The following is a 22,665-nucleotide window of genomic DNA, read 5'->3' on the forward strand; positions in this document are numbered from 1 at the left end:
AGTCACACTAATGAATTACTGAATCTGAGGGGGTTCATGGGAACCCTCCATATTTTTAACTAGTTGGTCGGAAGTGCAGGTGGCTGGAGGAACCCACTTGTGGCTGGCATCTGAAGCCAAGAGCAGTCTTGCTGGAGATCATGATCTTTAACCTGTGGATTCCTACAATAATGCCAACTAATTAGCATCAGAATTGAATTGTATTGCAGCACACCAGTTGGTGTCAGAATACAAGAGCAATCCAGGTGTAAAGGGTGAGGGAATAGACCCTCTCTTGAACAAGAAACAGCAAAGTTGCACTGCAAAGGGAAGTGCATATTGGGATGAAAGGAATTTATGGCCATTAAACATCAGTTCTTTACCTAAAAGAATGTTTTATTTTATCCAGCGCTTCTAGATGTTTTATAGGAAGATTTTTCCAGTTATCAGTTCACAATACTACCAAAGAAAGGGGAACTAAGATCCCACATGCCGCTGGGCAACTAAGCCCTCATGCCACCACTACTGAGCTCCCGCGCCTCAACTACAGAGCCCACGTGCTCTGGAACCTGTGTCACAACTAGAGAAGAGAAAACTGGCATGCCACAACTAGAGAGGAGCCCACGTGCCACAACGAGCACTGCAGCAAAAGATCCCATATGCTGCAGCGAAGACCTGACACAGCTAAATAAATAAATTAAATATATATATATATTACTGAAGAAAGAATCTATCTTGGGACTTCCCTGGTGGTCCAGTGGGTAAGACGCCACGCTCCCAATACAGGGGGCCCAGGTTCGATCCCTGGTCAGGGAACTAGATCCCACATGCACGCTGCAACTAAGAGTTAGCATGATGCAACTAAGGAGCCCAAGTGCCAAAACTAAGGAGCCAGTGAGCCACAACTAAGACCTAGTGCAACCAAATAAATCAAATAAAATAAATATTTTAAAAATTATTACATAAAAAAAGAAAGAATCTATCTTTATTAATTACTGTACATGCTCAAGTGTGGTAGTTAGAAGCTAAAAAGGAAAGGCCGAAAGGAAAAATCCTGCCAGTAGCACAGAAAGATTCATTTAAGAGAAATCTAGAGAATAGAGAAGATGATGGGCTAGTAAGTACTAGTTAAAAGTATGTGATAAGAATGAATTATCTAGGAGGCTGGAATGGAGTATTAACTTTGAGCTAAAAAAAGAAAAAAAGTGTAAAATGAAGAAATATAGCAGAAACAAAAAGAATGTAAAATATTAAAGGGCCATAGAAATTCTCTCTGGAAAGAAAATTCCTGCAAGAAAGGTAAGTCTCTACTCAGGGGGAAAAAATGGTTCAAAATACTGTCTTTTTTGACCACAGAAATAAAAATTCACTGAAGACTGATATTCTTCATACTGTCATGTTTGTACAGTGTTGTTCTTCAATTTAAAGTCACAGTCACGGGACTTCCCTGGTGGTCCAGTGGGTAAGACTAGGCGCTCCCAATGCAGGGGGCCCGGGGTTCAATCCCTGGTCAGGGAACTGGATCCCGCATGCATAGTGCAACTAAGAATCCGCAGGCCGCAACTAAAACATCCTGCATGTCGCAACTAAAACATCCCGCATGTTACAACTAAGACCCGGCACAGCCTAAATAAATAAATATTTTAAAAAATAAATAAAGTTACAGACATATGATCAGTTAATCTACAACAAAGGAAGCAAGAGGAAAGACAACCTCTTCAATAAGTGGTGCTGGGAAAACTACATGTAAAAGAATGAGATTAGAACATTTCCTCACACCATATACAAAAATAAACCTAAAATGGATTAAAGACCTAAATGTAAAGCCTGAAACCATAAAACTCCTAGAGGAAAGCACAGGCAGAACTCTCTTTGGGAGAAAATATCTTCAAGTGATATAAGCAACAAGGGGTTAATATCCAAAATATATAAGCAGCTTATACAACTGAATATCAAAAAAAAAAAAATCAAAAAATGGGCAGAAGACCTGAGTGGACATTTTTCAAAGAAGACATACAGATGGCTAACAAGCACATGAGAAGGTGCCCAGCATTGCTAATTATTAGAGAAGTGCAAATCAAAACAATAAGATATCACCTCACACCTGTCAGAGGGGCTATTATCAAAAAGTCTACAAATAATAAATGTTGGCAAGGATGTGGAGAAATGGGAACTCTTGTACACTGTTAGTGGGAATGTAAATTGATGCAGCCACTATGGAAAACAGTACGGAGGTTCCTCAAAAAACTAAAATAGAACCACCATATGATCCAGCAATTCCACTCCTAGGTATATATATATATGGAAAAAAATGAAAACACTAATTTGAAAAGATACATGCACCCCAATGTTCATAGCAGCACTATTTACAATAGCCAAGATATGGAAGCAACCAAGTGTCCATCAACAGACAAATGGATAAAAAAGACATTGTTTATATATATAATGGAATATTAACCATAAAGAAGAATGAAATTCTGCCACTTGAAGCAATGGGGATGGACCTAGAGAATATTATTCTTAGTGAAATAAGTCACTCAAAGACAAATACTGTATGATGTCACTTATCTGTTGAATCTAAAAAAATAAAGCAAACAAATGTTCATAGCAAAACAGAAACACACTCAGAGATATAGAAAACAAACTAGTGGTTACCAGTGGGGAGAGGGAAGGGGGAAGACGCAAGATAAGGGTATGGGATTGAGAGAAACAAACTACTATGTATAAAATAGATAAGCAACAAGGATATATTGTATAGTACAGGGAATTATAGCCATTATCTTGTAATAACTTTAAATGGAGTATAATCTGTAAAAATACTGAATCATTATGCTGTATACCTGAAACTAATATGTTGAAAATCAACTATAATTCAATTTAAAAAATAAAGTCACAGATACAGTGACTAAAATTGGAGTAATCAGACAGTGATGCATATGGCAGTAGCAATTGACTTTCCGTAGCACACCCAACCCCAGGAGTTGCTTTAAGACTGAGACTGCTTCTTCTGAATATGCAGATACACTAGAAGTACCATGGGGTTATACAGTAAAGCTAGAGTTACAGATCACTGCTATGGGGTCAGTCCTTTAGGGGAAGTAGGAAAGGGATAAGGGGAAGTAGGATTAAGACCATTTGGCAGGGCATAAAGAGTCGTTTAGGTAGTTATGGATTCCTCTTTAGACTAGAGGGTGTAGACAAGATCAGCTCCCCACCTTCAAGCATCAGCAAGAACCCTTTCCTACCTGAACATCCTCTGTCTCAAAGTATGGTTCACGTATCAGATGTTGGTGATGTGGAACTCAGGCTAGGCTGCTGCTGTGTCCGTGTTGAATTACCTGACCCAGTTCTTTTTATCTGCAAATGCTAGACTCCAAGTGCCTCATGAGGTCAACAAAAAGATCAGGTAGGTATTGAACTGTTCTTTGCTTGTTTATTTAAACTTCTGTGCAACACAGAGCATATTCTTGCCTCTGCACTGCAGTGAGGTGGGAAAAACAGTGGACTAAAAATCTCACAACTCTTATACAAGAATGTTCGCAGCAGCTCTATTCATAATGACCAAAACCTGGAAACAACCCAAATGTCCATCAGCAACAAACACCTGCAGATACATGCAACAGCATGGATGAAATACAAGTTAAAGAAGCCTTATACAAATATATAGAGTATACATATACACTCTAAGTTTCACTTATATGACATTTTAGAACTGGCAAACTGGTCTTTTGGACTCATTCACCGCGTTCTCACTGCTTATGATGAGCTATAGCTACACTGTCATCCTTTTGTTTTCTTTTTTTTCAATCAACAAGTACCTTCCCACCTCAGAGCCCTTGTTTCTACTCTTCCCCCTGAGTAGGATATCCTTCACTCCCCCTTTAATCTAGATACTCCTCTGGTTTTCATATACTTTTTCTCCAAGGAAACTTTCCCTAAGATTCAGACTTAGGTTATCTCTAGAGCATTTTGCACTTCCCTTTTATCACAGTATCATAATTATAAATAAATAATTATTGATATGATTACTTGCTGGGGGTCTGCTCCTCCTTAGACTATGAATATCTCAATGTCAGGGGCTATTTGTGTCTATTCACTATTCTATTCTCAGCCCCTAGCAGCATTCTTGAAAATATAGTAGGCAAATAATAAATATCTGTGGATGAAATAGCTAAAGGAATGAATCTTTCCATATTTCCATACTCTCATTTTCTAAAACTTTGGTTATCTTTGATCACCTTTTCATATGACAATGGTTTTGTTATATTTTTTTCTGTATAGAGAATGAAAAGTAGTTTTTCTTTTCTGTAATCTAGTTATTCAGGTTTTTTTTCCTATTGCTAGTTTTTAAAAAGTTTATTTCAGCTCCACAACTTGTTTCAGTAATGTCATATAAACTTTTAGGATCATTGTCAAATACGGGAAGCCCTCTACCAAGCTTCTTTCATGTATGAGGTGCAAGATTACAAGGCATCTGAAGATCTCTTGTTCAGTGACAAACCTTAAAAACTCTGCATTGTCAACATTCATTGACAGTTTGCAGAGGCAGAGTTCCTGGAAGCCATTTCTACACTGAGACAACTGGCAATAACTTAACTATACATAAAAGTGATTGCAAACCACATAAATATATTTCGTTAAATCCAAATTACTTTTTTTTTTTTGGTCCTGCCATGCGACTTGTGGGATCTTAGTTCCCCAACCAGGGTTCGAACCTGGGCTCTCGGAAATGAAAGGTTGGAGATTTAACCACTGGACTGCCAGGGAATTACCCATTGCTAAATCCAAATTAAATGTACCAAATTCAACTCCCCCTCACTCGGATCCCAAAAAATGCCTAAGGACACTCCAATGTCTCTCAAAATGAGGGAAGTGCTAAAGAAGGGTAGTCACAGGGGATAGAGACAGTAGTCTAAATCTACTGTGGTTAAAACTGCAAATTTTACAAACTCTTATGACTGTGTGGCTCTGCTAAGGTACTTCCCAGGGGGCGCTGAAACTTAAACTTCATTAGCTTCGTGGTAAATCCATCTCTGCCTACCTCTCTCAGTTGTTGATAGCATTAAACAAGATATTGGGTATGAAAGTACTTTTTAAACTATAAAGAACTACACACAGATAAAATGATGATGACAATGGGCTCCCAGCCTCGGTCCAAGCTTTGTCCACTATATTTATGTCTGGAGATACCTAGTAACCTGGTGGGAAGAGCTAAAATAATCCTATTTGCCAGAAAGCAGAAGCAGTTCCTGGTGAGAAAATTTATTCTAAGAGAAAAGCCAGGATTGACTCATTTGACTCAGTAACAAAACCCGTGATGCCTACAGTAAGAGGTGATTATTGTCTAGCCAAGCCCCCTTGTGCACTGTGTCTCATCCCTTTGTGGGAGTCAGTTGAGGGGTGCATCATGAATAAATACTAAAATATCTATTTCGGGACCTCCCTGGTGGCGCAGTGGTTGGGAATCCGCCTGCCAATGCAGGGGACGTGGGTTCGATGCCTGGTCCAGGAAGATCCCACATGCCGTGGAGCAACTAAGCCCGTGTGCCACAACTACTGAGCCTGCACTCTAGAGCCTATGAGTCACAACTACTGAGCCCACACACCACAACTATTGAAGCCCCCGCACCTAGAGCCCAAGTTCCGCAACAAAGAGTAGCCTCCACTCGCCGCAACTAGAGAGAAAGCCCACGCGCAGCAACGAAGACCCAACACAGCCAAAAATAAATAAATAAATAAATAAATAAAATTTAAAAATGTATCTATTTCATTGAAATAACCTTGTAAGTCATTGGACCAAGGAAATTTTGTTAGAGAACTTTCCAAAACTCCACTCCAGAACTTCTTAAAACTTCAAAAATCAGAGCAATATTCTCAAATCTTAAAACAGTTCAGTTGACTGGATAATAAAATACCCTGGATTCTGCCTATGCAGTTTCATGTTCAAATATAATAATAAGCTATTTATATGTATTTTTATATTGTTATGCATCATTAAAGCAATGATACTTTGATAAAAACTTTTTTTAAAATATAAGTATGTAGCACTCTCCCATTTCTCCTAGGTCTTATGTCAAGCCAATCCATTTCAGAGTTGACATGATTGGATAAATACTGGGAAAGGGAAGAAGAGAGCAGCAGATTCTATATTCTTAAAAAATTATAGTAATATTGGAAAAATCTAATTCTACTTCATTGTTGACCCTAATTTCTCCTGTATCTGGTATGTTGTCAGAGATAATAGCAGTAAAAGTCTAATACTCTGTCGTGTCCTGTAAAGTATCTCCTTCTCCTCCTCCTCTACTTATGTATATCACTTGACAAATGTACTGGTTCATTTCTAGTGAAACAGCAGAACCATGCCTGGAATAGGGAAGGCAGCAGTGGTACAGCCCAATATTAAACATCCATATTTTTAGCCAGTTAGGGATAGACACATAGTCCAGAATTTTTTGTTTCAGTTGACCAAATATTTATTGAGTGCCTGCACGTGCCAGGCACTGTTCTAGGCATTTGAGATACACCCTGAATAATATAAGCAAAGATCCCTGCCCTCACATGGTTTGTAATCTAGCAGAATGTACACAATAGTACCTTGCTTCAAATTAGTGTCAGATATCCCCAGATTCACAACAGAGTAAGTGTTTGGAAAAGGTTTCTCTACTCTTTTCATATCAGCTTCCCCAGCCCTCAGTGGACAGGGGTTCTTCCATCTAAGTCCACAGAGCCACCTTACCTGGCTATCCCCCTCTCTGCCAACAAAGAAAAAACATCCTCCCCTTTGGCCCTACCCTTTCTTTTCTTCTCCTTCCATGACACCTGCACCCTTTCCCCATGATCTTATGTCTTCTTCTCTACCTCTGGCATAGGCTGTGGGCCATTCAGCTCTGTTCCACTCTAGATGAGACCTGGGGCATGTCAAATCCTATCAGTGGAGTATATACAATCAGACTTTTCACATTGCAAAGACTGAACTCCCTCATGTGTTAATATTCTGAAGGGGTCTCTGTCTCTTCCACTGCATTCAGTAACATTGCCAAATGCTCCTTCTGTTCCCCATGGTATGTGCTCTGCCCCAGGAAGGGAAGAGCATACAGGGAGGAAAAGAATGTCTGTCCTGCCATACTAACAGTGAGAGAATCAGGGATGCAGATCAGGGTACAGAAATGGAGTTTCTTGGAGATAATATTTTCTGTTTTATTATATGAAAAAAGATAGATATTATGTTATAAATTTTGAACTTATTAATATATATTAAATATTATTTATTAAAATGTGAAAACATATTTGATTTTTTAAGGTTAAAAAAGCCAAAACTCTGAAAATTCCATTTAAATAATTAACTCTGATGCTAATGGAGAGGTTTTTTTTTTTACGAGTTGGTGGGTACATTGGGAACTTTGTGTGTGTGTGTGCTTTGGTACTACTTTTAACAAGATAAACCCTTGGTGGCAATTTTTTGAAAGATGTGCTTGGTCTATGACCCAAAAATCTTTGTTTTCTCTGGAAATTGCTGTTGGTCTCTCAGTTCATTAGTGGTGGCTCATCCAGAGGTATGTTTTAGCCATGACCCTGCCCGCCTGGCCCCAATTGATTAGACCAGTTATGGGCACCTGGAGAGACAAACCATAAACAGTAAACATAATAAGTAATAAATTATTTATTATGCTAGATGATAAGTGCTATGGAGGAAAGAAAAAAGAATTAAATTTATTGTCCTTAGCATTTGCAACTTGGACTAAGAAATTCCAGTTTAGTCTGGGCTTATCTAAGATGAAGGAGTTGTGAGCTTAGAAAATGGATGGTTCTCTTCTGCATGTCATGTGAACTGAAAAGCAAAGAAAGGAGCCTCTTCAAAGAGCAAAGAATGAAGTAGGCGTTCAGAGGGAAGTAGACAGCATCCTGCATGCATGAATATATAGTAATAACATAATAATAACACAAGAAAACTTCAAATTGCCTGTTGAAGTCAGGGACAATATCTTTTCCACCTTGCATCTTCAACATTTAGTATAGAACTTGCAGACAGTATATGCTAAGTGGATCAAGGTATCAAGACCCAATTTAACAGAGGTTCTTAACTGGCCTCCCCTGTTGTAATCAAAACAAAACAAAACAAAAACCTCAATACACACAGAGATGGAACTAACTTCCATGGAAAGTTCTAGTCTCAGTACCTGTTTGGCTCAATCAGTCTTTGATTCTACACCTACAATTTTGCAAATTCAAGTGGCTTTCAGATTGACAAACCTGAGGCACTGGGCTTTGTTCAAACACCAAAGATTCCCCATTATGTTCACTATCCTGTGCTTCCTAAAGAATGAAAAGAAAACTGATGTATTCTAGTAATATTTTCGATTGAGTGGAAAGGAGTTTTCTGATTAAGTTTCAATTTGTCGAAAATTCAATTAACAAGAAACTTCCTATCTCCTGAAAATCATGATAAATCTCATGATAAGAAGGTGAAACAGCCCTTGTTAAATTTCCTGCAGGCTCACCGTTTAATTTTCTGTAGTCTCTGGATGAGTCTATGCATAACTGAACTCTGAAGAGTTTTTCCAAAACAGTATTTACTAGGTAGTCCACATTCCAAATACTATTCCGTTTCTGGAACTACTTGGAAAAATTCAGAAGGCAAAAGTTACGTAAATTCTTGGCACATTCCTTGGACAAGTCAGATGGTGCTGGCTACCAGTTCTGATGTGGTTACATTTTCAGTTAAACCAGAGATTTGAAGTTCAGCTACTTATTCTTACAATCTGCCACAGTTATTACGGTAATGATATTTGATAGCTATAAATCATAGAAAATATTGCATTTATAAAAATTCTTAGTTAATAAAATGAACATAATGAAAAGAATAATTGATTATTAAACAAGCAAACGTTGACTTTAGTCCATTCACTTTTGTACAATCTCATTTAGTACATTATATATTCTCATTTCTACACTGCTTTTAAAATTCCAATTTTGGACTTTTCCATATCAGCTGACAAAGGAATACTTTGAGCCAAAGCTTGGTGGAGCTGCCTGCCAAGCAACAGTTCCATTTCTGCAGTTTCTCTTAGTTGTACAATTATTTAAATATTTGCTTGCATAGTGTTCTTATTTCCTAAGAATGTGAGAAAATGGAAAAATGAAAATGCAGATTCTAGAGATAAATTGAGGTTCACAAACTTAATGCAATTGAGAAAAATGTAGAAATCAGGTAAGCTGTCACTCATGGCTTTATAAATGTTCTATAGCTCTCTTTCAAAAACAAATGAAAAAAAATTAGGTCCAAAAATGAGAGCGATGAAATTTGTCTCTCAGAAGGTAAAATGCTTTTGCTTCTTTACAGCTACTAACTAACCCACTTTAAGACAAATTTTACTTATGGCTGGTGGCAGGTGTATTAGTTTCCTAGAGCTGTTGTAACAAAGTACCATGAACACAGTGGCTTACAACAACAGAAATTCATTCTCTTATTGTTCTAGAAATCAAGGTGTCAGCAGGGTAATACTCTTTCTGAAGGCTCAAGGGAAGAATCCTCCCTTGCCTCTTTCCTTAGTTCTGGTGCTTGCTGGTGATCCTTGGCATTCCTTGGCTTGCAGCTGTCTCACTCCAATCTTTGTCTCTGTCATCCCCTGGCCTTCCTCCCTGCATGTCTTTTTTTCTTTTTTTAGAGTAAAATTGCTTTACAATGTTTTGTTAGCTTCTGCTGTAGAATGAAGTGAATCAGCTATATCTATACCTATATCCCCTCCCTCTTGGACCTCCCTCCCACCCCACCCTCCCATCCCACCCATCTAGGTCGTCACGGAGCACCGGGCCTAGGTCCCTGTGCTATACAGCAGGTTCCCACTAGCTATCTATTTTACACACGGTAGTATATTTATGTCAAACCTAATCTCCCAATTCTTCCCACCCTCCTCTTCCCCGTCATGTCCATGTGTCCCTTCTCTACGTCTACGTCTCTCTTCCTATGTCTTTTTTTTTTTCCTATTTTTTTTTGGCTGTGCTTCAGGGCATGTGGAATTTTAGTTCCTGACCAGGGATCGAACCCTCGCCCCCTGTAGTGGAAGCGCGGCATCTTAACCACTAGACCGCCAGGGGAGTCCCTCTGCATATCTTCTTATAAGAACACCAGCCATTGGACTTAGGGTACACCCTAATCCAGTATAACTTCATTTTAACTCATTACATCGGCAAAATCCCTACTTCCAAATAAGGTCATGATTTGAGGTTCCAAGTAGACATTAATTTGGAGGGTACTATTTGATCCAGCCAAGCTAGGTTCATGGATCATGGTTAAGATTTCATGAAGTACAATTGTTCATTCTAAATCAGGTCATATTTGGTGGTTAAAGTTCAGAAATTTACTCAAATTAGTTCAAGTGAAAGGGATTTTACCATAAGGAAACAATGCTTATGTGGAGCCTAAGAAAAACGGAACAATCAGGACACAAATTAGGGCAGCTCAGTTTTCCTCAGCATACTCACATGTAGAAAGCTGAAGACGTTTACTATTTTACATTGATATAATTCAGCTGAAAGTTCCATCTGTTGCTGAGTTTTAGTTCACAGCGTCTCTCATAATTTTAATTAATTAATTAATTAATTTTTATTTTTGGCTGTGTTGGGTCTTCGTTTCTGTGCAAGGGCTTTCTCTAGTTGCGGCAAGCGGGGGCCACTCTTCATCGCGGTGCGCGGTCCTCTCACTATCGCGGCCTCTCTTGTTGCAGAGCACAGGCTCCAGTCGCGCAGGCTCAGTAATTGTGGCTCACGGGCCTAGTTGCTCCGCGGCATGTGGGATCTTCCCAGACCAGGGCTCGAACCCATGTCCCCTGCATTGGCAGGCAGATTCTCAACCACTGCGCCACCAGGGAAGCCCCACAGCGCCTCTCATGATATTTTGTTTGGCTCAGCTCAGCCTGTGGACTGCATTTTCTTGGTTCAGGTGTCAGTGCAGGCTCAGTCAGCTGTGTGTGTGTGTGTGTGTGTGAGAGAGAGAGAGAGAGAGAGAGAGGAAATATATAGGACTGGGATAGGAACAACTGTCTGAAAAGAGTTTGCGGGAGGGGAGGCAATGATTATCCTAATACATTTCCATAAATGAATCTTTCTGTCTTTACTGTAATGAACAAAAGTATTTGTCATAAGTTTACTTTCTTATTTTATTTAATTAATTAATTTTGGCTGCACTTGGTCTCAGTTGTGGCACATGGGAACTTCATTGCATGATGCGGGATCCTTTGTTGCAGCGTGCAGATCTTTAGTTGCAGTATGCAGGCTCATAGTTGTGGCATGCGGACTTCTTAGTTGCAGCATGCGGGATCTAGTTCCCCAACCAAGGACCGAACCCTGGGCCCCCTGCTTTGGGAGCGTGGAGTCTTACCCACTGCACCACCAGGGAAGTCCACTTTCTTGTTTATTTTAATCATATAAAACAATAGGAGGCTGACATCCCAAGCTTCATAATAAAAATACACTTTAATGTGATAGTTGAAAGTTTAATTACCCTGACAATTCTTTTAGTTTTATAATCATTTATCATCCAAATACTAGCAATTTAAGGAAGGGCTGCAAAGTGGCATTCATATAAAATATAATTCCAAATAATTTCTCATTTTACTACCACCATTAGAAAAAAATTATCAAGGGGGCAGAATTTCTTTGACATTGGGAGATATAATTTTTTAAAATATTAAATTATCATATAAAATTTTTTGAAATTTTTTGAGTCTGTCTCTTTTTCTCTTCTAGACCTCAGGTGCCCTGAATTGGATTAATCATAATCCTTGGGTTACAAACACATCCTTCCTTGTTCCATGGATTGCTGTCATTCATTCATCCATTCATTCGCTTAACATATAATGAACATACGTGAAGCCACCACTACACCCAAAAGTAAAGCTTTAACAAGAAAATATCTGCCTATGTATTCATTCTCCCATGTTGTTCCCCTGTGTTCCCTGCTTTCCCTTGTACTCCAGGGGTACTCTTCGCTTTTGAACTTTATAAATAGGTTATCATAGTACGTCACTAAGATTTACTCATGTTGTTTACATCTGTAGTTTCTTTCATATTTGAAAATAATTAGTTTTAGTTTGCTGTCCCTGTTCATTAAATAATACTTAATTTTGATAAAACAATTTTAAGAAAGCTAATATAATTAATGATGCAGGTCAGCCTTCACACTTTAAATTGAAGAGAGATGTGCATGGAGTCTAAGATATTAAACAGGATTCAAATAAAGTCTTTAAATTACCATGACAAATAAGTTAATCATTAACATCTTGGTCATACTAGGCTAAAATGATTCAGACTTCATATTTTTAGTCATCAGTCATCAGTGAAACATGTCAAATTCATTTCATTCACTACAGATAGATATGTCATTATCCGATGCCTAAATATATTTAAATTTTAGCTAAGCTGTCAGTGATATCTGGAAAGACACTTAAATAAATTAAAGTACCATTTTTTTAGTTTCACACTAATTATGATGTATTGTTAAAATTTCTCTGTGACCAGAGGTATATGGAAGATTCAAATGTTTAATCTGTGAAATTACTCAGGATAAATTAGCTAGTTACATTTTAAATTGAAAAGCGAATAAAGAATTTCAGATAAATAAAAAACATATTTTTAAAAACTGCTTTAAATATCTTAAATATTTTTGCATTTTTATCTGTTTGGTTGTATTTTTACCTTAGTTCACTTTCACTATAAACGTCTTTAGTCTCCTATTACCCCAATTCATCCTTTGAAACTACCACTCTGTTCAACATCTGCAGCATTCAGTGTGAACACAGTTTATCCTCTACCCTCATCTTCCGTCAATCACTCCTACAAACTTTGCACTCCAGAACTGCACTGTCCAATATAGTAGCCACTAGCCACTTATGGCTGCTTAGATTTTTTAAATTAAATTAAATTAAAAATTTAGTTCTTCCATTGTAGTAGCCACCTTTCAGGTGTTTTATAGTCACATGTGGCTGGTACCTACAGTATTGGACAATGCAAGTGTGGAACATTTCCACTGTTGCAGTGCCCTAGAGTTTGGATCTAGAATTTCTATGTAGGAAGAATTCGTGGTTGGTAGTATGATTGAAATAGGGGGTTAGGGGTTTGTCCTGAAGCTGCACTGGATGCCATTTTGTACATAGATTGTATGCTTGTACATTTGTATACAGGAGAGGGGCTGATGGAAATTTAGTGGGGGTAGAGTAAGTCTCACAAAGCCAAGCCACTCTTTTATGCAACTATTGTTCTAATCACATCAAAGTCTTTTCCTCAAAAAGAAATTGCACTTAATTACCTCCAGGCCTTTTTTCACCTTGTGGTTACCTCTGTTAACTATTGCTCGCCCCACAAAAACTACTCACCACAACAACTCACCCTCCAATGCCCAGCCTCAAATGCCCCTTCCTTTGGGAAGTTCCCATAGCACCCCTTTCTGAGGCTCCCAGACAATATAATGTAAATCCCTATTATAGTATAAATCACAGCCTTGCCTTGGTTATGTTTCGTTGTACGTCTGTGATTCCTCCATTAGACTCTGATCCTGTCAAGAGCAGGGACTTTGTCTTCTTGTTTTCTAAATATTTCCCCAGGGCCTAGTATAATGCCTTACCCACTGCAGGAGCTGAGTAACTGTTAAATTAACTTTTAAATAGCTTAGATTCTAAAAGACATTCTGACTCTCAGTCTGTTCCAAGCACAGTCCTCCCCATCCCAGTTAGTGGTAACTTCATCCTTCTAGTTACACAGGTCAAAAACTTTGGAGCCATCCTTGCTTTCTTGACTCCTCTCTTTTTTCTTGTACCATTTTTCATCACTTCCACTGTTATTACCCAGTTCTTATTACCATCTCTCCTTGGGATTCTTGCAGTTGTCTTATACTTGATTATCCTACTTTTATTTTTGCAGCTCTACATTATTTTCAACCCAGCAGCTAGAGTGATTCTTTCATTTTACATATATTAAAAAATTATGTGAAGCTTAGTATGTACCAGTTACTATTCTAGGCACTTTACAAATGTTAACTTATTTATCCCTCATAATGACCCTCTGAAATAGAAACTATTATCCTTGTTTTACAGATGAGGAAAATGAGGCACAGAAAGATTAATTTGTCAAAGGTTGCCTAGCGCATAGAACATAAATCATATAATATCACTTCTCTTTTTAAAACACTCCCATCTCAGAGTACATGCCAAAGTCTTTCCAAAGACCAAAGGCCTAAAAGGTTATATGTGGTCTGCATCCCACCCCTGCTTCTCTACTTTATTTTCTTCCATAGCAATTTATTTATTTTTTTTGTCTATCTCTCCCCAAACAACTTAAGCTCTACCACAACAGGTAGGGATGTTTGTTCACTTCCCTACTACAGATTTTTTTCTCAGTGCCCAAAACAATGCCTTGTATAATAGGCCTTCTTTAAATAATTGTTGCTCAAATGAATGTACCTCTTCTCATTTACACTAAGTGAAAACTTTTAAAAAAAGAAAGTAAAAACAAGGATTTCAGGATTCCTGAATTTTAGAATTATATAAATTCAACATTTTTATGTGTTATAATCCTTAGGGCTTACTATCCTATGAGTGCTCATAAAATCAAACAGTATTAAAAAGGAATACATTGTATAAAATTAAAACTTATGGGTATATACAAAACTCCATTTAATTATGGGTAAATTACTTAGAGCAAGAATGAAAACAAAAAGCAGCACTCTTTAGCTATTTAAATGTGACAGATTTTTAAAAATCATAAGTGAGAGAAGAGCCTAAAAAGAGTGTAGGTTTTGGTCAATTTCATAGTTTGGATGAAGACAATCTTAACTGGATTCTGCCTGCTACTCTAAATGCCCAAGAACAAAGCTCTGACTTTTGGGCAGAGTTGTAGCAAATCAGCAGCTGTGGTGTGTTAGATTCCAAGATGATTGTTCCCTTGTGGAATACCTGAAAAACAATTCAGTGAGGGCAGCACCTATATATTTTTTTTTAGAAAGAATTTGTAATATTTATTTATTTGGTTGTTCTGGGTCTTAGTTGCAGCAGGCAGGCTCCTTAGTTGCAGCATGCAAACTCTTAGTTGTGGCATGCATGTGGGATCTAGTTCCCTGACCAGGGATCGAACCCGGGCGCCCTGCATTGGGAGCGTGGAGTCCTATCCACTGCACCACCAGGGAAGTCCCAGCACCTATAACATTTTTAAGATCAAGCAAAGAATGTGGAAAAGACCGATGGATATCCATCAAGAATAATTTAAATAAATAATCGAATATCATTTTAAACTATGGCAGTGGTCAGTTTCAAGAGCTGCCTGCTATTTCACATTATTGTGTTCTTTTTTCAACTACATTTTCGGAAATTTTGTACGTGCTCCTGAGGTTCATCTGCTTCAATTTTCTTTACATTAAACTGCTCAAACACCACTGCATTGGGCTTTCCTTTGGATGAAATAAAGTTATTCTTCGGTATACTTAACACTTAAAAAAAATGAATTATTCCATATTCACAAGAGCCATCTATCTAATTTGTAAACACGCTTATTTCTGGATTCCAGTCTCATAGATCTTCATTCTCCAGGTTTGGGAGTGAAGCCCAGGATCCTACGTTTCAGACCTTTCTTTGAGAACTACTCGACTCAATGCTATTTTCATATTTTGCTGCTTTCAAAATATTAATTTTATACATCTAAAGAGGGGAGGGCAAACTCTGGTGGCTGTCAGAAGGAACAAGAATGAGCGGCCCACGTTGTGCCATGTTGCAAAACTTTTCCTCAGTTTGCAGATCCTCTGTCCCTGGGGAGGAAATCAGTTCATTTTTCACCAAGTAATTCACCATTTTTCAACCATTTCCGTCCACGTCCCTCAGGATGAACCCCAAAAGTCATGAACTCATCTCCGCGGCATAAGGTAAAGCCCTGTTCGTCCCGCTTGCCCTCACAGTGCCGCGGGGACCGGTTCGCTTCCCGCCAGCCGGGCTCCTCCTCCGCTCGCCTTTCGGGTCCCGTCCTCCCGGAGGCTTTCGGCGCGGCAGGTCTTGGCGCCAACCGGGTGGCGGCGCTGTCTGCCCCACGCGCCACCGCCTCAGGCCCGAGGGAGGCGGAGGCACGGCCTGCGGAGGAAGGGGCGGAAGCGAGGCGCGCGCCCTTCTCTCGCGTGCTCTCGTACCGCTCGCGTGACCGGCCGGTGTGTGCGAGGGGCGCCGGCTGCCCGGAGCACGGACTGCCGGGCGCGCGCCGCTGCGAGGGGCGTCAGGGTCCGGGTTGACGGACCCGGCCGGCGCGAGGTGCCGGCGGGCGGGCCCGGGGTTCCGGGGCGAACACACGAGCACACGCTCCCGGAGGAGCCTTTTCCGAGGCTGCTCTTCCTCGGCCAGACGGAGAGCGGCAGTGTCTCCCCGCCCAGCGCTCACTCGCCCCGCGTCTCCCCCCGCGGCGACTGCTCCTCCTCGGCACCGCCAGCCCCAGCGCCGCTCCGGGGCGGGCGGCGGCGGCGGCGGCGGCGGGACCCGCGGAGCCGCTTTGTGTGCAGCCCGGAGAGGGGCGGCGGCGCAACCACCTGACAGAGGCCCGGGCGCTCGATGCACCTTCCGCCCGCATGAGGAGGAGGTAAAGGCGGCGGCGGCTCGGCTCCCGCCCTCGGCTGGTGGAGGGAGGGGACGGAAGGGGAGACCGGAGCGGGTGGGGGGGGGGGTGGGGGCGCGGGATCGAGGCCCGGCGGGGCTGCCCGGAGTTGCCGGTAGGGCCTCGGCGGCGCCGAGTGGCCAGGGGCGAGAGAAGCCGCCGGGGAGCCTCAGCCGAAGTTGAAGGAACAAAATGTGAAGTGCGGAGCCGCGTCAGCCGCTTCCTGGCTTGGGGTTCGGGGTGGAGGGCGGCTTGTTTTCCCCTCCCGCGGGGGTGGGGGAGCGGGACACGGGAGGGGCGGGAGCGTGGCGGGGACGCCTGGGGTTCAGCAGCTCTGCCCGGCAAGGGCGTTCGTCCCCGGGAGACGCCGCTGCGTGTGGGTCCTGTTGGGTCCCTAGTTTTGCGGCCTAAGCCGAGCCCTATAGGCCTCGCGTCTCCTATCCCGGAGGGGACCGGCCGGGCGGGGACTCGAGGCTTCTCTCTGACCGAGCGGGGGCTTTAGGGGCCTTGCCGGGCTCTCGAAGCCGCCGAACTTCGGACTTCGGTGTTTGGGGGTGGATTTCATTGTGAAAGGAGGACTGGAAAACTCCTGGCGCTGCCCGGCGCTTCCCGCGGCCGCCGGTGCCAGAGAGCCCAGTGGGCCCGGTGTTGGAGGGGCCCGCGTGGGTGGGCGCGGCGCGGCGGCCGCCAGGATCCAAGCCCCGGGAAGGAGCGGGTGGCTGGGCCGCCGCGAGTCCCCGGCCTCCCGGGAGAAAGGGCCCTTTGCAGATTAGAGATTTTTGAAATGAAAAAAGAGGTTACAAAGTCGTCCCTTTCCCGCTGAACTTTTGTTTTCTGACCGATAGAGGCCGGTAGAGGACTGTGAAAGAAAAGTTGTCCCCCAGGATGGACTTCTCGACCGCGCAGCCCAAGCCTGCCCCTGCTCTCTGTGGCGTCGTGAGTGCCGACGGGAAGATCGCTTACCCTCCGGGGGTAAAGGAGATCACCGACAAGATCACCACCGACGAAATGATCAAACGACTGAAGGTAAGCTCCTCTGGACAGAATGTTCACATTTCAGACGTTTGTGGTAGGAGGTGCTCTCTCCTGTGGTATTACAGTTCTGCTGGGCCTGGCCTTTAAGAGTTTCACCGACCAGGGTTTTTTTTTTTTTTTTAGATATTTTACGTCTTCTCTTTTACCGCTTCTGAAAGGTATTGTTCTATCTTGGCTATATCTTTGAATGGTGATTTCTGTTAGGGACATAACCATTATGGGAAATTAGAAGGGTGTGTGTGATCTTTTTTAATCTTACTTTTTTTTTTTTTTTTTTTAACTTTGGGTTTTTATTTATTTATGGCTGTGTTGGGTCTTCGTTTCTGTGCGAGGGCTTTCTCTAGTTGCGGCAAGTGGGGGCCACTCTTCATCGCGGTGCGCGGGCCTCTCATTATCGCGGCCTCTCTTGTTGCGGAGCACAGGCTCCAGACGCGCAGGCTCAGTAGTTGTGGCTCACGGGCCCAGTTGCTCCGCGGCATGTGGGATCTTCCCAGACCAGGGCACGAACCCGTGTCCCCTGCACTGGCAGGCAGACTCTCAACCACTGCGCCACCAGGGAAGCCCTTACTTTTTTTTTAAGTATAAGAATTCGAGTATTTTTTAAGTTTGTTTGTTTGTTTGTTTTTTCCCCTAGAAATATTTACGAGAATACTATTCAGAGTAGCTTGTAGCCTTAAAGGTAGGCAGTAATTTGCTTAGGAAGGTTTTCATCAACTTCTGAGGAGACTGATTTATCAAAGCACAAAAGGCATTTTAAAAATTATCACAATTTCCTAACATCCAGAAGCTTAAATATGTATATAGTATGGTTAAACTTTGACAGAAGGGACTGACTTTTCAAAATTCAGCCTTGAAGTAAAGTGATGATTTATGTCCACATGTTCAAAGGGGTTTGTGTGTGTTTGTTTGTTTAAATATTTATTTATTTGGCTGCGCTGGGTCTTAAGTTGAGGCATGCGGGGATCTAGTTCCCTGACCAGGGATCAAACCTGCGCTCCTTGCATTGGGAGCACAGAGTCTTAACCACAGGACCACCAAGGAAGTCCCCAAAGGGGTTTTAAGAGAGAGTGATTATGGCTCTTTTTATAAGGAGTCAGCGTATTTTTAAGCATGGTGGTCCTAATGTCCAGGTTGTAAGTTTCAGCCTTAAGTAAGTTAATTTTTTGCTTTTTGTTGCATGGACATAGATTGTGGACACAGCCTTACAAAGTAAGTGCTGTTCTTGTTAAGGGATCAGCTTGATGCAGTGGTTCTCAACCAGGACATCTTTGAGCCCCAGGAGACATTTGGCAATGCTGAAGATGTTTTGGCTGTCACTGTCGGGGCTGGATTGGAACAGGGTAAGACTGGAGACAGGGAGTCCAGCTAGGAAACTGTTAACAGTAGTCTAGGTCAGAGATGTTGAAATCATGAAGTAGGGCTATGATAGTGGGAATAGAGTGATAGGGAACGATACAAGACACATTTCAGTGTTAGAATCAGAGTTGGTGGGAGGTGAGGGAAGAAACGATGTTGACACTTTGCCAGTCTTCACCTTGGCCACTTGGTGAAATGTATTTTAAGGAATAATCTTGCCCCTTTGCTTTTAGAACTTACAGTGCCTAGTAAATGTTTATCATGTTATGAGTGATTAATATTTAAAGTATTCCTGTAGTTTGTTGTTAAAAATCTAATTGGATTCTGCAGTTTGTTGCCCCTTTGGAAGGAATGGGACACAATGCCGTCCATTAAAATAAACCTTGATACTAAAGACTGTACATGAAGTAGGGTGCTTAATTGATGCGTCTTAAGGTTATATTGTTATTGTTCTTAAGTGTTCTGAGATGCTGAAATATGAATTATGAAATACAAAGCTAAGTTAAAAAATTTATAGGTCTTTTAATTTTTATTTTCATATTAAGAATATCAAAACCTTGAATTCTAGTGATGGATAATTTGGTTAAAAAAAGAACAGTTATGACTATATATACATCTTCCATTTGGAAATAGATTAAATATCAGAAATATTGTTAACTAGAAATTGACACCAAGTCTAGAATGAGCATACGGTTAGAATATTCATTTTTTATGAGTTCTTTTGGAAGTTAAATTTGATATACATATTAACCAATTTGAATGTCCTATTGCTAAAATTTTGCTTTTCTCAAGAATTATGATTCTGTCTTCCTCCTGCCTTTCTAAGTCGATTTTGACTTTGTACATTTTAGGGATCCATGTTTAAAGTATTACTGTCTCATTGGAAGTATAGGTTTCAAACAATATTTAACTGTATTTTTGATAACTTTTGTGTTATTTGTGGATAAATTTTATAAATTCAGTAGTTTGTTATAACACAGTAACAATGTTCAAATGCTGTATAAATACAAAAGCGCTTAAAGGCAAGTAAAATCTTGGTCAGTGGGGCTTCCCTGGTGGCGCAGTGGTTAAGAATCCACCTGCCAGTGCAGGGGACATAGGTTTGAGCCCTAGTCCGGGAAGATCCCACATGCCACGGAGCAACTAAGCCCGTGCGCCACAGCTACTAAGCCTGTGTTCTAGAGCCCTCGAGCCACAACTACTGAGCCCACGTGCCACAACTACTGAAGCCCGCGCGCCCAGAGCCTGTGCTCCACAACAAGGGAAGCCACCGCAATGAGAAGCCCACACACCGCAATGAAGAGTAGCCCCCGCTCGCCGCAACTACAGAAAGCCCGCGTGCAGCAACGAAGACCCAACGCAGCCAAAAATAAAAACAAATAAATTAAAAAAAAAAAAAATCTTGGTTAGTGGAATTCAGAGACGTTTGGTCCATTTTCTTCAGTTTTCAAGACTGGAACAAGAATTTTTACAGTGGAACCATAATTTTAGAGTTAGAAGGATTCTAAAAGAAATTCTGGAACTCGCTTTATTTCACAGATAACAAAAGTTAGACCCAAAGTGGCCAAGTAACATTTACCAAGGTCAGCCATAGGACAGGTTAGAGGCAGAGCCAGGGCAATAGCATCATGTATCTTTTTCTTCTTATAGCTACTTTCTTCTAAGGAATCTAAACAAAGTTGAACAAAGAAGTTGTGATTTTTATTATGCAGTTGAAAACAGTAAAGTGAAAAGAGAAGGGAATCAATGAGAGTTAACTTGGTCTTTTGCAGGGAGATTTGGGACAGCGTTTTTTTTTTAACATTAGAGAGAAATTATTGTGATGCTTTGAAGCTTTCTTGAAAATAATTCTTAGAGTATATCTTTGGAAGAACTTAGACATACTTTTGTATTTTAGAAGTTTTAATTTCTGTTTCCAAGGAACTACTTTAAATATTTTTATGTCCAGTCACACTGGCCTTCTGTCAGTTCCTTGAACATGCCATGCTCATTTCTGTCTAGACAGATTTAGAATTATGTAGCCCACATACATACTCTTCCTCCCAGTTCATTAAGGGAAGTCTCTTAGATTCCTTGTTAATATATTCTTTTAATTCCTTCATATCACTTATTACAGATGTGATATTACATTTATGCATATGTTTATTTGGTTTGTCTCCCCAGCTTCTCTGTAAGCTTCATGAATATAGGTATCACATCTGTTTGTTTACTTTTGTATCCTCCCAGTGCTAAGTTTAATACCTGGCACATAGGTTCTCAACATATATTCCTTGAATGAACGAATGAATACTTTGTATTTTTTTTTTTTTTTTGGCTGCGTCGTGTCTTCTCTGCTGCTAGGGCTTTCGTGGAGCGGGGGCTACTCTTCGAATACTTTGTATTAATCCTGGTTTAGAGAAATATTTTTATTTTTGAAGATGAAGGATAATTTGAAAATATTTTGAATTGCAACTAAGTACTTTATCTGAGATTGCATACTAGAGATGATAACACAGATATTTAGAATTTTGGAACCAGAAGGTAGCTTAGAGGTTATTTCATTTTGTTCTAATTTTCCGGATGAAGAAATTGAGTCTCAGAGGTTGTGACCAACCCTAGTCACATAAAGCTGAAAACCATCATTAACAGTTTTGTTATTTAGATAAATTACAAATATATATTAATTGGCAGAAATATTAAAATTCATACAAAAGCTGTTTGCAAGGATAGCAGACATTTTAATACCAGTGTTGCATTAAGCATCAAGATTTCATTAAGGATTCTGAAACTAATGCAAATCATGTCTGATAAGCTTTATAAACAAGATACACCTATAAACAATGTTGTACAAAGTTCCATTAAGTGCTTCTGCCCACAGTTTGTTATACACAGTCTATCTCAGATCATGTATTACAAAGCTGTGTGCTATGCACTTTTTTTTTCTTCCTTTTTTGCTATTTTGGAAGTGGGAAGCCCTTGAAAGCCTTGGTTTTTAAAAGGAGGGATTAGGATGAAGTTTGTTACTATATCCATTTCTTATTATCTGCTCTCAGAGTTCAGTGCCCCAGACAGTTCTCTAGCCACAACCCTATACCCAAACCTGCCATATTCATTCTGTCACAGAATCAAATCAAAATACTTACTACCTTGGTGCTAAGAATTAGGAAAAATTAAATAATAGGGTTTTATTGTTCTGAAAATGTCCCCCACTTTTCTCCCACTAGGTGTTACTTCTGTGTTTTCTTTGTATTTTTCTGTAATCTTTCTCTTTCTGTCAGCCATTCTCCCTCTTCCACGTGCTCGCTCTTCTACTTTCTATAGTCTGGCCTGTTGGATAGTTCAGTAGGAATTGGGATATGGTGAACTTGATTTAGGTGGGACATCTCCCTTTTCTCATCAGACCTAGGTTGGAAGAGGGGAGGAATAGATTAGGGGCAGGAAGGCCATGAATTCTTTCATTTTCCTTCCCCTCAGGTGGACGTCAGAAATACTTGATTTGTTGTAATTATTTTCACTTGCGTAAATGACTTTTATTTATCCCTAATTGCCACATAGTATGCTAATTTTGCTCATAATTCAGTATGTAATTTCAAGTCTGAATTTTGTTTATATCTTTTACTTTAATATTTGTATTAATGCAGAAGATTCTGCTAAGTAATTAAGAAGTTAAATGGAGAGGCAAGATTTCTTAAAATGAAG

At 40.5% G+C, this 22,665-nt stretch overlaps 2 protein-coding genes across 4 annotated transcripts in view; one reads left to right on the forward strand and one right to left on the reverse strand.

Annotated features, from left to right (window-relative positions):
* Positions 1–15,857: 15,857 nt before the first annotated feature.
* On the reverse strand, positions 15,858–17,161 carry LOC118895316 (formin-like protein 5). Its single transcript, XM_036852249.1, has 2 exons — positions 17,004–17,161; positions 15,858–16,764 (listed from the first exon to the last, which is right to left on the reverse strand). Exons 1-2 carry the CDS (start codon positions 17,159–17,161, stop codon positions 15,858–15,860), a joined length of 1,065 nt encoding a protein of 354 aa, XP_036708144.1.
* PDS5A (PDS5 cohesin associated factor A) overlaps positions 16,441–22,665 on the forward strand; it is a 132,555-nt gene continuing 126,330 nt past the window's right edge. Inside the window, exons 1-2 of one of the 3 annotated variants that reach the window (XM_036852330.1) lie at positions 16,441–16,581; positions 17,442–17,622. In XM_036852330.1, coding sequence (XP_036708225.1) covers positions 17,482–17,622 — 141 coding nt within the window. In that variant the 5' untranslated portion in view covers positions 16,441–16,581; positions 17,442–17,481. Of the gene's footprint in view, positions 16,582–16,708; positions 16,796–17,441; positions 17,623–22,665 lie in introns of those variants that run through there. The other 2 variants (XM_036852331.1, XM_036852329.1) reach the window with 2 other exon arrangements.

Source organism: Balaenoptera musculus, chromosome 5, assembly GCF_009873245.2.
Source record: "Balaenoptera musculus isolate JJ_BM4_2016_0621 chromosome 5, mBalMus1.pri.v3, whole genome shotgun sequence".
Classification (NCBI taxonomy): Eukaryota; Metazoa; Chordata; class Mammalia; order Artiodactyla; family Balaenopteridae; genus Balaenoptera; species Balaenoptera musculus.